The sequence below is a fragment of the Ochotona curzoniae genome, unplaced genomic scaffold (genome assembly GCF_017591425.1).
Source record: "Ochotona curzoniae isolate NIBS_2020 unplaced genomic scaffold, NIBS_Ocur_1.0 contig_3520, whole genome shotgun sequence".
NCBI classification, from domain to species: domain Eukaryota; kingdom Metazoa; phylum Chordata; class Mammalia; order Lagomorpha; family Ochotonidae; genus Ochotona; species Ochotona curzoniae.
In genome coordinates this window covers 8,958,332-8,973,176 of record NW_024465894.1, presented here as the reverse complement: position 1 = coordinate 8,973,176, position 14,845 = coordinate 8,958,332, and the positions used below count along the sequence as shown (strand labels likewise).

The 14,845-nt window shown below is 45.8% G+C and overlaps 1 protein-coding gene across 3 annotated transcripts in view; it reads right to left on the bottom strand.

Moving 5' to 3' along the window:
• The window catches only part of PTPRT (protein tyrosine phosphatase receptor type T), a 918,862-nt gene that overhangs the window by 44,403 nt on the left and 859,614 nt on the right, over window positions 1-14,845 (bottom strand). For all 3 annotated transcript variants that reach the window (XM_040981459.1, XM_040981457.1, XM_040981458.1), the window contains one exon: window positions 11,639-11,726. In XM_040981459.1, the coding sequence (XP_040837393.1) occupies window positions 11,639-11,726 (88 nt within the window). The remainder of the gene's footprint in view (window positions 1-11,638; window positions 11,727-14,845) is intronic.

The following is a 14,845-nucleotide window of genomic DNA, read 5'->3' as shown; positions in this document are numbered from 1 at the left end:
ATTCCTGGGCCAGTCGGCCTTACTCTAGAGCACATGTGGCATTTCGAGGGATGAAGGAAGTCAGGTCAGGTTACCTTGTTAGACTGATACACATTCTGTGGTTTACAAAGTCCATTTATTGCTACTAACTGAACGGCCCTGAGAACAGGGACGTGATCTTCCCTATCCCTGGTCCATTTCCTATCCCCACAAAGGGACTCAGTCAGCACTTGGTGAAGGTATCAATGAGCGACCTCACCGGATTCTCACAGGGATCCCGTGAGAGCAGCATGGGGGGAAGGGGAGCCCCAGATACACACGAGGGACCTGATGTTCCCGTGGATATGGGAGGGTGGAGAGTGGAAGTGTGATCTCTCAACTCTGAGTTCAGACGTTCCTAACTCCAAAGGTGACCTAGGAAGGGGATGGGGCACCACCTCAAATACATCCAGCAGAGGGAATTCGTGCCAGAGAAGTGGTTGCCAGGGTGATGGAGGGCGTGAGAAGCCAGGCAGAGAAGAGGGACGTAACCCAGAGATCCTCGACAACAAGCAGACATTAGGTGGAGGGATAGAGCGGGCGGGCTTCGTGGTGCTCAGGAGCCGGGCCAGCTGGTGGAAACCAGGGCCACAGGGTGCCTCTGTGTGGGGAGCCAGAAAATCTGCTGCTGCTAGAGAAGGTGCCTGTGATGGGGGTGAAGGGTGAGAAGCACCCTGGCGGCTCTCTTTCTCCTCTCCAATCTCCCTCCAGTGCCTGTCATTGACTAAACTCGGCCTGGAGCCACATGACAGGAGAGCCTGGGAAATGCAGCCAGCAAGGGGCAGCTCACAGAGAGCAGGAGGTAAGAAATGGGTCCCGACACGGACAAAGTATAATTGTCTTGAATCAACTAATTAGCCCATCTAAAGATTATCCATTGAGCACCTGCTAGGAGGCAGGCACTATGCTGGACTGTGTACTGAATGAATGCCACTTTGGTTGCTCATCAAGGGGCTGGGTTTCTGCGGACACAGTTGCAGGGAATAAGTGTAATTACAGGGACTTTAAATGTTTTTTGTTTAGGTTGGGGAAAGGGAGTAAAGTAGAAAAAGAGCTTCAAGTTCAGCCTCACTGAGCAGGTACCAGAGACTCTTTCTATATGACTTCACTTAATTATTTATTCCCCAGATGAGCTCTACAAGCTATTTAGAACAATACAAGCACGATGTGGTCTTATGAGTCTTCCCATTTCACAAAGATACTGGGACGCTGTTGGTTAAGCATCTTTCCTGCGTATGTAGCCTGCAAGTGACAGCTAAGGCTTCCTCTCGCCGTTCCCTCTGATCTGGTGCCCTCACGCTGCTTGCACAATGCACCATGGGCATCAGGAAACCTACAGTCTGTAGGTGCCTCTTGCTGGTGTTTGTGCAAACAGCTGCTCACCAATTCTTGCAGAAGTCTAGCCCCAGAGAGGGGGCCCCTTCTGGAGGGTAACCCACACATCAAGCTGGGAATCAGACGTGCGTTCAGAACATCGAGCCTTCTTAGCAGCAGCTAAAGAAATGTAAGCCTTAAAATAGTAAAAAAAAAAAATGCATATTATATTTTCAGTCAATAGTCTCACTAATGACTTATTGATTCAAAAAAAAAATCTTCTTTATTTATTGAGTTATGCCTGCCCCTGGGATCCATAGCACTGGAAACAGATTCTGATTTAATATCTTAAAAGAGAATTTTTTAAACATATAATTGTAAAATCTGATTATAAAATCTGATTATAAACAAAGAAAAGCAAACTTATCTCCTTGTAAATATTCCTAATGATGGAAAATGCCTCCAGCCACCAGATGACAGTATTTTCAAGTATTTTCTCTTCATTCATTAAGAACAAATTTCAGGAACGCCTGTTCCAGACCAGGCAAGTTGAAGGATTAAGGAAGTGTTATCGAAGAGAATGCTTAGAGAAGGAGAACTAGGTGATTACACAAAGTGGAACTCCAAGGTCTAGAAAGTGGACGACAGATAGCATTGGTCAGTCATTCATGTGTGAGTGGACAAAGGAATTAAAAAGTGAGTTAGTCTTAACGCAATGAAGAGCAGGAGTCTTACGTGGGCACAGAGGGGCACCAGGCATGGGGTAGAGGAAGCTCCCCAGGTCCGATCCTTATGCCAAGGGCATCCAAGGGCAGCCCTTATTTCTGGGATTGTGGGAGGATCTTTTATTTGGAAGAGGCTCACGTTTATCCCCTAATCTATGGCAAAGAGACCTTCACATTGCAATGTGAGGTACACAACTGCTGGATTGGATCTGGGTTCAAATATGAACTCCAGCATGTAAGAAAATCAATTGGCCTTTCTTATACTTGATTTTCTCAGGAAAACACAGCCAATACTACGTAACTCTCAGAACACTGGGGGGCTTACATGAGAACACGTAGGTGTGAGAAGTGCTAGGCCAGACAAGTCACAGACTGCAAGAAAATAACTTATCAGATGCATGTGTTGGGAAGGACTTAGCCAAAATCACAAAGGGCTCTTAAAACTCAACAATAAGAAAACAGTGTTTGCAAGCTGCAGAGATGAGCAGAAACATCATTAAAGAGGATATATAGACGTCAAGTCAGCATAGAAAGAGAGGTTTCGCATGGATTTGCAAATTAAAACAAGAAGACACCACTATATAGATACTACATAATGCTTTGGAGGGTGTGAAGGAACAAGAACTTCTACTCACGGCTGACAGGAATACAAAACAGCACAGATACATTGGATCACAGATACAAGTTTCTGACAAAACTAGACATACTCTTTAGCACAGTGATCTATATTCATAACCTTGACTATTTACCCCAGCCAGTGAAAACTTACATCAACACGCCACAACCTGCACATGGCTGTTTACAGCAGCTTTGCTCATAACTGCAAAAAGTTGGAAGCATTCAAAATGTACTTCAGTAGGCAAATGGGAAGCAAATTATGGTCTTTCAGGAGGCTTGCAAGGAACAAAATCCATGGAAAGAAACTTAAATACATGTTGCTGAATGAAAGCAGCCAATCTGAAAAAGCTATGTACTATGTGATTGCAACTGCACGGCACCCTGGAAAAGGCAGAACTACAGGGACAGTGAAAAGAAGCAGTGACTTCCAGAAGTCGGAGGGTGAGAAAGATGAACGAGGGGCACAGGTGTGTTTGTCTTTATTTTTGGTTTTGATTTTTTTTTTTGGACAGTGAAAAGATTCTGTAGTCTACAATGGACGCATGTCCTTGTGCCTCTGTCAATTCCTAAAGGGAGCAAACCCAGTGTAAAATATGGGCTTTTGCTAATGATCATGATTTAACACTGGCTCATTAATTTTAATAAATATACCACATGAACGCAAGATGCTAATAATGGCAGAAATGGTGGGTAAGTAAGGGTGAGAATACAGAGGGATTCCTTCTTTTTTTTTTTCTGTAAATCTAAAACTGCTCTAGAAAAAAAAAGTGCCAGGACAATACATAGTAGGCACTTAGTTAATGGTGATCTGGGACTAGAAGTAAGGTAGGCAGGGAGCAGATCACACTTAGAAATGCATGCTATTTACCCTTCTGCAGCAAATACAGACCCAGTTAGCAGCAAAGGCCAACTGCTGGTGCCTCTTTCCTAAGGGGAGATTCAGCCACAGGTCCACCAGGAAGGACCTGCAAGGCACAGTAGTGTCCCCACGATTTATTTACTCCTTCTGGGAGATGCTAATATTATTCTGAGTCTCTTTCTTCTAACTTCATGTAATGAGACAGATAAAAAATTGTGTTTACCCACATGTACACACAGAGAGATGGGAAGGCAGGCACTGTGAAGGAGGAGTTTGTACAAGGTAATTTACAAGCAGGCCCTAATGTTCATTATGCTCTATTTACATTTTGCAAGCTTGAAAAGCAGCTAATTCGGTGGTGCTCCTTTGATAGTCAAGTCAAGCGGAGGAGCCAAGAGTCACATGGAGAGGAAGCAGACTTCCGCCATGGTGGGGTAAGAGGAAGGTGCAGGAAGCTGGGGCCGCTTCTGTCTTGTGGGAGACAGACAAGAGCCAGCTTGTGCAGCTGGGGAGAGAACTGGGGACAGGAGGTAGAGGGCAGAAAAATACTGGAAGCCAAGGAGACACAAAGCTGACCACCATGCTAGGGAAGCAGCACTGTTGTGTTTGGAACCGATCTGCTTCTTTTTGCTTTAGGACACTGGTTGGTGGTGTGTTGCCAAGTGTTTCCCCAGTTCTCTCTTGGCATAAGAAGGTCCTGGCCGGCAATATCTGATGATTTCCATGGTGTCCATATTCCTGCCACAAGCAATTTTCTAGCAAGACATTAAGCAGCTCACAAAATTCTGGAAAATTTAACAATCCACTTCTGTCGGCTGGCACCAGTCAGCTACAGTACACCACAAACAGAGAACAAAGCTAACCCCTCCGCACAATGCCCTGTGGGATGTGATGGTGTAAATTCGCTTCACTCTGCAGCCTGCTGTCCTCTGCCCTCATGCGGCTCTCGTACAGTGGCCTTGTTTCAGCTGCTCACAGGTACCATGTATACTCTGACCACAGAGCTCTCGCATGTGCAAAGGAATAAGCCCTTGAGGTCTTGCAGAATGCTCGGAGCCTGCACTCAACTTCTTCCTCCCCACCAGAGTTTATCCCTCAGCATGCCTGCAGACCCTGCATGTCCTCCACCAAGACTGGCATTCAAGTCCTTCCTTCACAGGGCAAAGGTGGGGAACTGGGATGGGATCTGAATACAGACCTGAGGCCTGCTATCGCCTTATCATATCACATGCGTAATTAGCCACCCTTCTTCTAAGCTGTGATTTACAAAACCGTAAGCAAAAATCATCTTCCTGTACGAAAGCACCTGGTATGTTGTCTGACAAATATGCAAATTCAATTATATTATTATTCTGAGCTAGTGGTACTCCAAATGTGGTCCCTGGACCAGGCAGATCAGCATCACCGGGAACTTGTTAGAAATGCAAATTTTTGCTAAATCAGAAATGAGGGGGCAGCAATGTGTTTTAACGAGGCCTGCAGGTGGCTCTTATACACATATAGGTAGGAGGGTTTAGTCATTTCACATAGAGGCGCTTTGGCTGTTCACTTCCATCTCTCTGAGGAAAGACCACAGCATCCTACTGGAATTCAGACACAAGACAAGAGACCCTCTGTGTCTCAGGGGGCAAGGTACAGGAATGTGCCTGTGTGGAGATAGTAGGTTGTTCCAGGTACTATTCTGCACGTTGTAAGGATGCTACGTGTTTGATTCTCAACCGAGTGAGTTATGAATCATCACCCCACTTAACAGACAAGACAGTCAAGACTCCAAGAAAGTTACTAACTCAGTGGAGGTATAAGGTTGAGAGTTGCTTTGTAGAGTGGTATGGCTCTCACCCCTCCTAGAACCCCATGATGCAATGTCTCCACATCCCTTCTATGCTAGGCCTCTCTGGCCTTCCATTCTCACCAACACATCCTTAACACTTCAAATGGTGCCCCTTCCAGTGTGGTCCCACACCCACTGAAGAGGAGAGGGTTCCATTTCCTTTATGCATAGCTGTTACTCTCAAAATAAATCCCAACTCCTCCACCCTGCCTCCATCATCCGAGGTAACCCAATAAATCAGTCATCTCAAGTCACATCCACTTAAACATGGCCGTATCAAAGAGGTGGGCTGATGGGGAGGATAGCATTTGGATACCTGATGTTCTTCCTTCCTGTCTTGTAGGCACTGAAGAGGGTAAATAAGAGGTGCAATTTTTCAGAGAAGAGAGATTTGGCTCATTACAATGAATTGTGGAGCTGAAAAACCATTTCCTAGAAGTATTGGAAATGTTAATGCCATCATCTTGCATGAGTTGATAGGGAGGAGGCAGATAATTCCTCCAAGACTGCCCGGGTATCTCATTGAGCCTAAAGGTCTGCACACTCAATCATGATTGAATTACCATTACCCAGAGAGAGATGGAGGTTTGGGCATGACACAGGGACAGCCCAGCATCCTAAGCATCTCCTTTTCCTGCTACCCTCGTGTGGGATGACACTGGGCAGCTTTCACCTGCAGGGTGCTGGGAGGGGCTGCTCTAAAACATGAAGCCTTTGAAGAAAGGTTAACAGGGAAAAGCAACACTCCTGAAAGAAGGGAGGAAGGTTTCTTACTTGGATGCCTTTGAGAGAAGGATCTAACCCAGGCCCAAGTTGATGAAGGTGATTCCAGAAGACACCAGGAGGGGAGTGGGAAGTGAGATGGAGACAGGAAGGAAGTCAACAAGCGTGTGACATCCAACAAATCAGCACTGAGGACAACTGGAAATGGATCCTGCTGGGAGAAGCTATCTAACATGACCCTCCATGCTATCCTATCTAATAGAAGAAGGATCTGAGGAACATTCATACCCACTCTCACCAGTCATTGATGTGGGCAATCCTGGGGAACATTTAATTTCCTGGCACTCTGGTCTGTCCCAAACGTAGGCAGAGAAGGTGCTAGTGATTGGACCACGTCCAAAAGCAAAGCAACAGAGCTGATGACGGTGGAGATGGAGGTCAGCATGCATGGAAGTGGTGAGTGTTGGGGGACATGGACAGACACCGGTAACTTCAGCACCTGTTTCAAATCTGAGCTCCTCTCTGTAAGTGGAGATCTCTCTTGGCACACTATGCCTACCTCCTAGCAGTCTCTGATGAGCTCATCTGTTCTGAGGTTGAGCCCTTGGCAGTTCATTCCCCACCAGAACATGGACGTGACTTGTAGAGCGAACTTCTTGGTAAGAAGCACCTAGCCTCCTGGCAGGCAAGACTCTGTGTGTGTCTTTGTGCAGGGCATTCTCCACCTCTGGACTATTTCTCCTTGACTGTGCATTCGAGGAAGCCAGACTAATGCTTACCGAGATCTACCAAGGGATTACACCAAGTTCAGATTCAACATTTACTCATCATGTTTTGGTTTCCCTGCAGTGAAGTTGACCTAGAATCACCAAACAGATGAGAAACCACAGAAGGGAGCCTCCCTGAAGGCCACACACAAGGTGGAAGGTAGAACTGGAAATAGGAAGCAGGCTTGCCTGATCTCAGGTGAAAGACTCTAATATTTCTGAGCCAGGGGCTGGCCCTTCTTGGATATCCCTATCAGCTCACTGGTTCTGGAGGATGAGCTCAGTGGGCAAGACCAGAGGTTTTCAGAGTTACATATCTATTTGCATCACCTGGAAGGCTTTTAGTCAAGTGGGGAATACCACACATCCCACAGATGTCTTAGACACTGCATGAAGAAGAGTTCCAGGGCACCAACAGAGGAAGGGTGGCGAGGCAGAGATGCAGGTTGCCTGATCTGGCTCTACGCAGAAGCTGAAATACTACACTGTTGCACAGAGGCACACAAGTATTACATGTCAAACAATAGGTAAGCAAGGCAAAAGTTAACATTCTAAGCATGAAGCTTAAAGAAGTACAGGTCTCTTATTCAGGGCCAAGTGGCTGCAATGCCACAAGCTTCTGGCTCCCTCTGTCCCTCCTGAATTTTAAGGACCTGTGGGTGGCACCCAGCCCCAGCATCTCAGACCTGTCCTTGTAGTCTCCCTACACCCCTCTATCACAGCTTCATAAGAAATCATGTGGTTAATTCTCCTAACAGAGGGTCCCATCTGCTTCCTGCTGGGATCCCCAGGGATTCCACCAGGAAGCCCCCTTTTGTAAAATTTGCAACCCCTCAGTCACTTCTCAGCTTATGTTCTTCCTGCCAATCCAGGAGACACCCCTAGGAACTCCCACCCGGGGAATGTTTCGGGAGTCCTCAAGTTTCTCCTTGCCAACAGCCTCTGCCCCAGAGCTACCTGACAGCAAAGGACTCTTTGTTCTGATTTCCCCATTCATTTCCTTCCCTTTCACTTCCTTCCCATTTCCACTCCCTGGAAACTCCACTGTCTCTATTACTAGACTCTAAATAGAATCATTTGGAAGAAAGGAGTTATTGCACCATGGTTTCTCTTTCAGTGTTTCATTTGTAGGCAGTGCCCTCCCTCTTACTCTTACCCCTTTAATCTTCTCTGTTCTCCCTGGCCTGGGCCTTTGTCCTCTGCTCCAGCCTCTCCATGCTCTGGGTTCCTTAAGATGCTAATCACACTCGCTTTCGTTCTGGTGCCAAGAATATTTCTATTTATCAAGCCCCGGCAGGCCTTGCCCTTGGGAGGGACACACAAAGGCAAGAACACTTTCCATTCCTTGGACTGTTTGTCTTTTCCCATTTCAACTGCAAGATTTCTCCTCCATGTTTTTGGTTTCCCTTTTATGTCTTATGTAACTTTCTGAATATACTGGTTGCCTCAGCACTGTCTCCTCTCGGTACCCAGCAGCTCCAATTTGTTGCTGGATTATTGATCCTTAAATCAGAGAGGAGATTCACATTCATTTAACCCCATGCAAGTAATATCCTCAAGGTGCCTGAATGTTCCCTGTCTCCATTTGGGTTTACCGGCAAGTGACTCCTTAACAGGTGGCAGGATCCCAAGCACTTGGGTCCTATTCTGCTGTTTTCCCAGGTGCATTAGTAGAGCTCTGTCTTAGAAGTGGGATACCTAGAACTGGAACCCATGCTTACATGTGATGCTGGTGTTGGAAGTCATGACTTAATCTGCTGCACTTACGATGTCAGCTCCCGAACAGTGGTATTTTGACCAGATTCAAAGGATCAGAAGACATTTTTTAAAGAAATGATAAACAAGTTCATATCTAAAGACTGTGTGAACCTGAGCAGGGCGTGAAGGTGGGAGTGGGGCAGGAGAGAGCACTTTAATAGAGCAGAATGTTCAAAAGTCCTGGGGCATGGAATGGCGTGGAACAATTAAACATGGCTTAACAAAGGAGGCTGTAATGGAGACGACATTACATGAGAGAAAATTGGAAAATATCTGACCATGTTTGAATAAGGGGATCATGAGAGTGAAGGGAAGTCGTTTGAAGGGTTTTTAGTAGGAAAATGACATCATCTACTTCAAGCATTAAAGAGACTCTTCTGGTTGTTGTCAAGGATCAGACTGCTAGATAGTTGGGGGTCTAACTTGTTGTGGCAGGTTCCAAGTGCCAGCTGGTGATGACTGGGGCAGGCATGAGTTGCGGGGGGTGGGTTGGGGCAGAGATGGGAGAGCACTTCCAGTACTTCATGGAAAATGTTATTATGAAAACCCTCACACTGCTTTCAAAATAAGCTCTCACTCCACTATCTATCAACTTCTGGAAGCCCCTTACTGCTTGCCTTCTGACACTCGGACCCCACAGGCACTGAGTTGGGATCTGGGTCCTACTGGATGCCCTTGTCTACCAAGAACCCAGGATGCTTCCATTTGTTTTCTTTCATTGTGGTCTTTCTTGTTTTTTTCTTAACTGTTCAACACCCCTAGGAGGAAGACCTTTGTCAAACCCATTTTATAAAGGATTGCAGTGATTCCTGAAGATTGTACAACTCGTATTTTAGTGGATGCTATCTGGTGTCACAAACTTGTCAGAGAATAGAAATGGTGGAAGAGTTAGGGCAAGTGGCCAGCTGTGCCCATGGGGTCAGGGCCAGGGCTCTGCAGGGGCAGTGACCACATTTCCCAGTGGTTAGAGAGGAAACGTATTCAAGATTACAAGTCCTAATACATGTTGGCCCGGGAAAGCAGTTGAGGATGGCCCAAAGCTTTGGGACCCTGCACCCGCATGGGAGACCCGGTCGAGGCTCCTGGCTTCGGATCGGCATAGCATTGGCTGTAGCACTCACTTGGAGAGTGAATCATCGGACAGAAGATCTTCCTCTCTGTCTCTCCTCTCTGTATATCCGCCTTCCCAATAAAAAAATAATAAAATAAATCTTTAAAAAAAATACATGTCGGCTGAGTATTTGAATAGTTCTTTCCAACACTTGCAAAAAATCCTGCTGTCTGCATTACAGTCTTTCAAGAGAGAAATTATAAATGTTTTCTGATTAGTTCTACCATTCATAGCCCATTCCTAAATCAGCACAGGAAACAGCTAAGCTAAAACTTCTGCCTCTCTTTATTCCTTTACAATCTGCCTGTATATTAGTCTGTCTTTATCTTTTTCTTGGGCAACGTCTAGACAAAGAAAACAAATGCGAAAACAGTGAACAGTGCAAGAAGTAATTCTTTGGCATTCAGGATCCTTTTCTTTCCCCGCTGGCTGAGCTGGGTTACTCTAGGACTTGAGACTAAGCAACACTTCCAATTCCACTGATGAGAAGTCAAAGAGTCCAGGTTGGCTACACTGAATCAGACAAGGGCTACTAAAGTCTCCTCTTCTAGTCAGAAGATGTGTTTGGCATTTGGCATGAGATAACTCTGTCCCTTTTGTATTTCTCAGAATTTTGCATAGAATGATATTTGGCAATGACCATACTTGTGTGTTTCCAGTACGTGTATCTTTTCCTCTTCTCCCATAACTGAACCCCTGGCAGAAGTCACCCACAAGGACTACCCTCGCCTCTGTTCGACCTCATAGCTGCAGCAATCTCCTGAGGGACGCTCTGCCTTTATCCTATCCTGCTTGAATCCTCCTTCCTCATCTGCTAGCACAGTCATTTTCTGAAACAGACACCCAGTTACACTTTTCTTTGCTACCAACCTGCCTTATTCTATGTCCCCACATAGGTGGAATATCCATACCTACTTTCCAATGATCCTGAAAAAGAAACCTATGGCTAAAAAAAATTGCTGATACTATGACAACTATTTCATGTGCCTTTACAATCATTCTATCTGTACTATCTCCATCCATTCACAGGTAGAGAAATGGAAGCTTAGGGAGATAGGAAACCCAGGGCCCTGCAGCTGGCACAGACACCCAGCAGTCAGACGCCAGAGGGCTCTATTAGATAGTACTGACTCCATCAAGTCATTCACTGATGTGCCTATAGGGAAGTGAATCTCATTTTTTAATAAAAAGTAATGTCCTAGCTTTACACACATAAACACTCTGTCCTCTTGCAGGCCCAGACCCTTCAATGGTGCACTTAGCCAGGCCCCGAGTACAGATCTTCACTGTTAAGCCTCTGCTAGCAACAGGGTTAAGGAGAAAGTGTCTTTTCTGAATCTGGGCTTTTCTGTGATCCTCCATTGCATCAACCCCCGAACTGGCCATTTCCCAAGACACCAGGCCCCTTCTGAGCATCAGCCCTTGCTTGGAACACGGCCTTGGATGAACACTTTCTCTTGCCAGCAAGGGCAGTGCCTTGCTCTCCACCCCAAGCTGCTGCCAAGGCAGTCCTCTGAATTGTAGGAGCTTCAGAACATACAGGGCTCCTACATCTGCCCAGTAGTGGGATCTTCTCAATGGCAACACATTTAGTTCAACCTCCTCCTGCACTTGAAAGGTTGTTGGACAGACAATGCCAGGCAAGGCCCATCCATCAAAGGCTCTCCTCTAATATGCATCTTGGATCACCCCTGCCTGGACCCATCCCTCCTTGCTCCCTTCAAGTGAAATCAGCCATGCTTTGACATCAAGACCAAGTATGAGAAGACTGCTAAAATAAAGCTCCTGGATTGGTATGTGGACTCAATGCTAAAATCATCAACGGTTATTTGATAATAATTCTAAGTAAAGAACGGTTTTTCTTCCTTCATAATCCCACAGCTTGCTGCTGGGGACTTTCCAGATGGCACTTACAAGAGATGATGTTCCCATATCGATTCTTATTGCGGTTTTCATCCTCCTTGGCCGTGTCCCATGACGCCGTCTGACCCTCCGGTAAGGCCTAAAAAGAAACAGTAGTTAGATTTGCCTGAGACAGGAGCTTTGTCCAAGACAGCCGAACCAACAGGAGATGGGACCCACTGTGACAGATCACTCATCACGAGGCATCATGCAGCTGGGGCTTGGGGAGAACACAGGCTTGGTTCTTCCACCAACTTTCTTGCTCACTCATTGACTGATGTGTTACTGATGTTCTCTGCATGTCAGTCCTGAGTTCACAATCCCATTCAGTAAGGGAGCCATTTTTCTTTTTTACTCCTTCATTCACTGATTCATCATCTACTTATAAAATCCCTCATATTGCAGGGTACCATTCTAGGAAAATAGAGGTATGTAGAGGGAGAGTCCTTGAATAATCAATGGATTAGGAGATGTAACAACTAAACAAGAAAACATATTATTTTAGATGATGAAAACTGATACAAGAAAAATAAAGAAGGATAAGAGGATAGTGTAAGAAATAAGAATGAATCCAGTTGTTTAATAGAGGGAGAGAGGGCCTCTAAGGGAGTGGAAAGAGCTTCAGAAGATCTCCAGGAGCAAGAAGGACAGGCTGTGTTTGGAATACTGTCACCATCTTGCCTCTTCTAGAACAAGCCGAGTGTCCTGCTCTAGCCCTTGAATCGCTCCTGAGATGGCTTTTGCCTCTGCAAAACTCACTGGCAGCCATGCAAGAGAAAGAGCTTCACTCCCCTTCATCTACAGCCTTGCTATCACCATCTGTTTCCTCACTAGGTTCATCCTAAGCAAGGATGACTCTATAACCAGATTGGTCAGAAGTTCAGGCACTTCACAGGCCATGTTTTCTGGCACACATAACAACCAGCTGTGAAAAGGAGAGTGCCCACACATACAGTCACCTTCCTTGCTTTGGATGGGCTTTCTATGGCAGAGGTTGGCAAGCTCTTTCCAAATCTCAGTGGCATCTATTCATACTCAGATTACTACTGGGGAGTGAGAGCAGTCAGAGACAAAAAGTAAACCAAAGGGCATGGCCATCCTCCAATAAATCTTTATTAACAAAACAGGCATTGGGCTGGATTTCGCCTGCAGTTCTGGCTTTCAGACCTTTATCCTAAAAACATGACCACAGTTCCCAAATGCAGATTGGTTCCCTTTGTGCTATCTATGCATTCCAGATTTACTGGAGGGCATAGGTCAGGAGTCCTTGCTTGGGCTTCCTGCGGCAAGTCATGTTTTCCAACTTAGTTTTTCCCAGATTTTAAATGGGGATACTAATAATTAAACTATTAGAGTACCTGCCCCCTTTTTTTCCTCTTGGTGTCTCAATAGCTTTAGATGAGCACCTGGAAGAACAGGCAAATCAGGCTTTAAGCTCTGGCACTAATGTCTGCCTTCAGAAACTGGTATGACATCGCTTCTCGGCCTCTTGGCTAAGATCAAGTGTACAAATTGGTGTGACAATGGGATGAAGGAGACAGTCCCATGCTCACGTTTACAAAATGTGGGGCTCATCTCTCCTTTTTGTCCTCTTCCTGTTTCTCCTTCTGTTCTGGTTCTCTCTTTTAAAACCATCACTACTCTATATGCATCTTTCCACCAGCTCAAGCCACCTCTGTGTTGCAAATACTTGTCATACACAGCTTAGAAGTGAGATCCCAGCCTGTGGCTCTCCTCCCATTCAGATCAGATAACTCCAGCTCCCACAGGTTAGTTTTTCAGATACATTCTCCATGTGGCATGGGGAAGGTTACTAGTCATCATGTTGACACTGCATTTCTCCATCTTCAAGGTGAATTGGGGGGGGGGGCGGTAGTTGTTCTATGCTGAAACTCTTTTATGACAAAAGTCAAGCAACTGTTTATTCAACTCTTTCCTCTTTCCCCCCAGAGTACTGTAAAGTCAAAAACAGAACAGTCTTAATGCTTTTCTGTTACTTGTTGTAAAAATGAAGCTGGATATCTGCTGTGTACATTGTGCCAGAGTGTGGTTAATCACTAGCTTGCAATATCTTTGGGATTGCCAATGAGGTTGACCTGGGGAAACTTCAGAATTGCAAGGAATGTGAAGGGCCTCCTCCAGATCAGTACACAGGCCTTGGGACGGAAAGCTCCCTGGGTAATTCCAGTGTCATTCTCGCTTTATTCACTTGGAGGAACACTCTCCCATAGTCTTCTCCCTGGCTCTCTCAGTTGTGGCTTTGTTCCCTCCAATCTCTTTTCCAATGTCATCACAGAGATCTTTCTAAACTGTGAGCAGGAACAAGCCATTGCCCTTCCCACTGTTTCCAGGATAAAGTCTACTCTTAATGACATGGTTCTGTATGACTCTACCTTACATGGCCCTCCAACTTCACTTTTTGACCTTGTCCTGACAAACCATTGCGAAGGTATTTCAAAGTTCTGAGACTTTATACAAGCTATTCCCTTGGCCTGAAATTCTCTTTGCTCTGAGTCTGCCAAGTGAACTCCTATAGTCCTTGAAACCCTGTTCACACATGTTGTTGGTGAAACCTCTACTCACCCTTCCCCATCCTGCTGAAGCCCAAAGGACAGTCACTTCTGTGATGGCATCATCTCAAAATGTGTCTGTTGGATTCTCACAGTTTCCTTCCTGGAAATGGCAGGATCACATTTGTGATTGTGTCTGCTGAGCCAAGTGTTGGCCCTGGATGTACCTTGGGCCTCCTCTGGAGTGAATGCTCAGGGGCCTTCAGAAGGTAAATGCCGGGATCTCACAGGCGTATGTCACCTTTCATGCCATCTAGCTGGCCTTCCAGGCAGCTGATAAACCGATTCATGGCATCACTTGGTCACTCTCAGTGACAGGCAGTTCACAACCTCCCCAAATGTCCTGCCTCTGGTTTGGAAGACTCACTAGTTTCCTCTTTATTCTGCCTTGTTCTGTTTTAGTCTTTTCCTCCTTCCAGATACATTTACATCCTCTGGATTTGACACTTTCTGCAGAGATTTGGTGAAAGTCCTTCCTGTCAACTTCCAGATTCCTTAAATGATACAGTTCCCAGGACTCCCAAGCTTAAGGCTATGCCCTTTAGGACACCAGTTCCCCAAACTTAAGCCTAGCAAAACAGTGTGTGAGGTGTGAGTGGCAATTCTCTGTGGGAAACCACCACGAAGCTCTCCACCAAGTGGGAGGCAG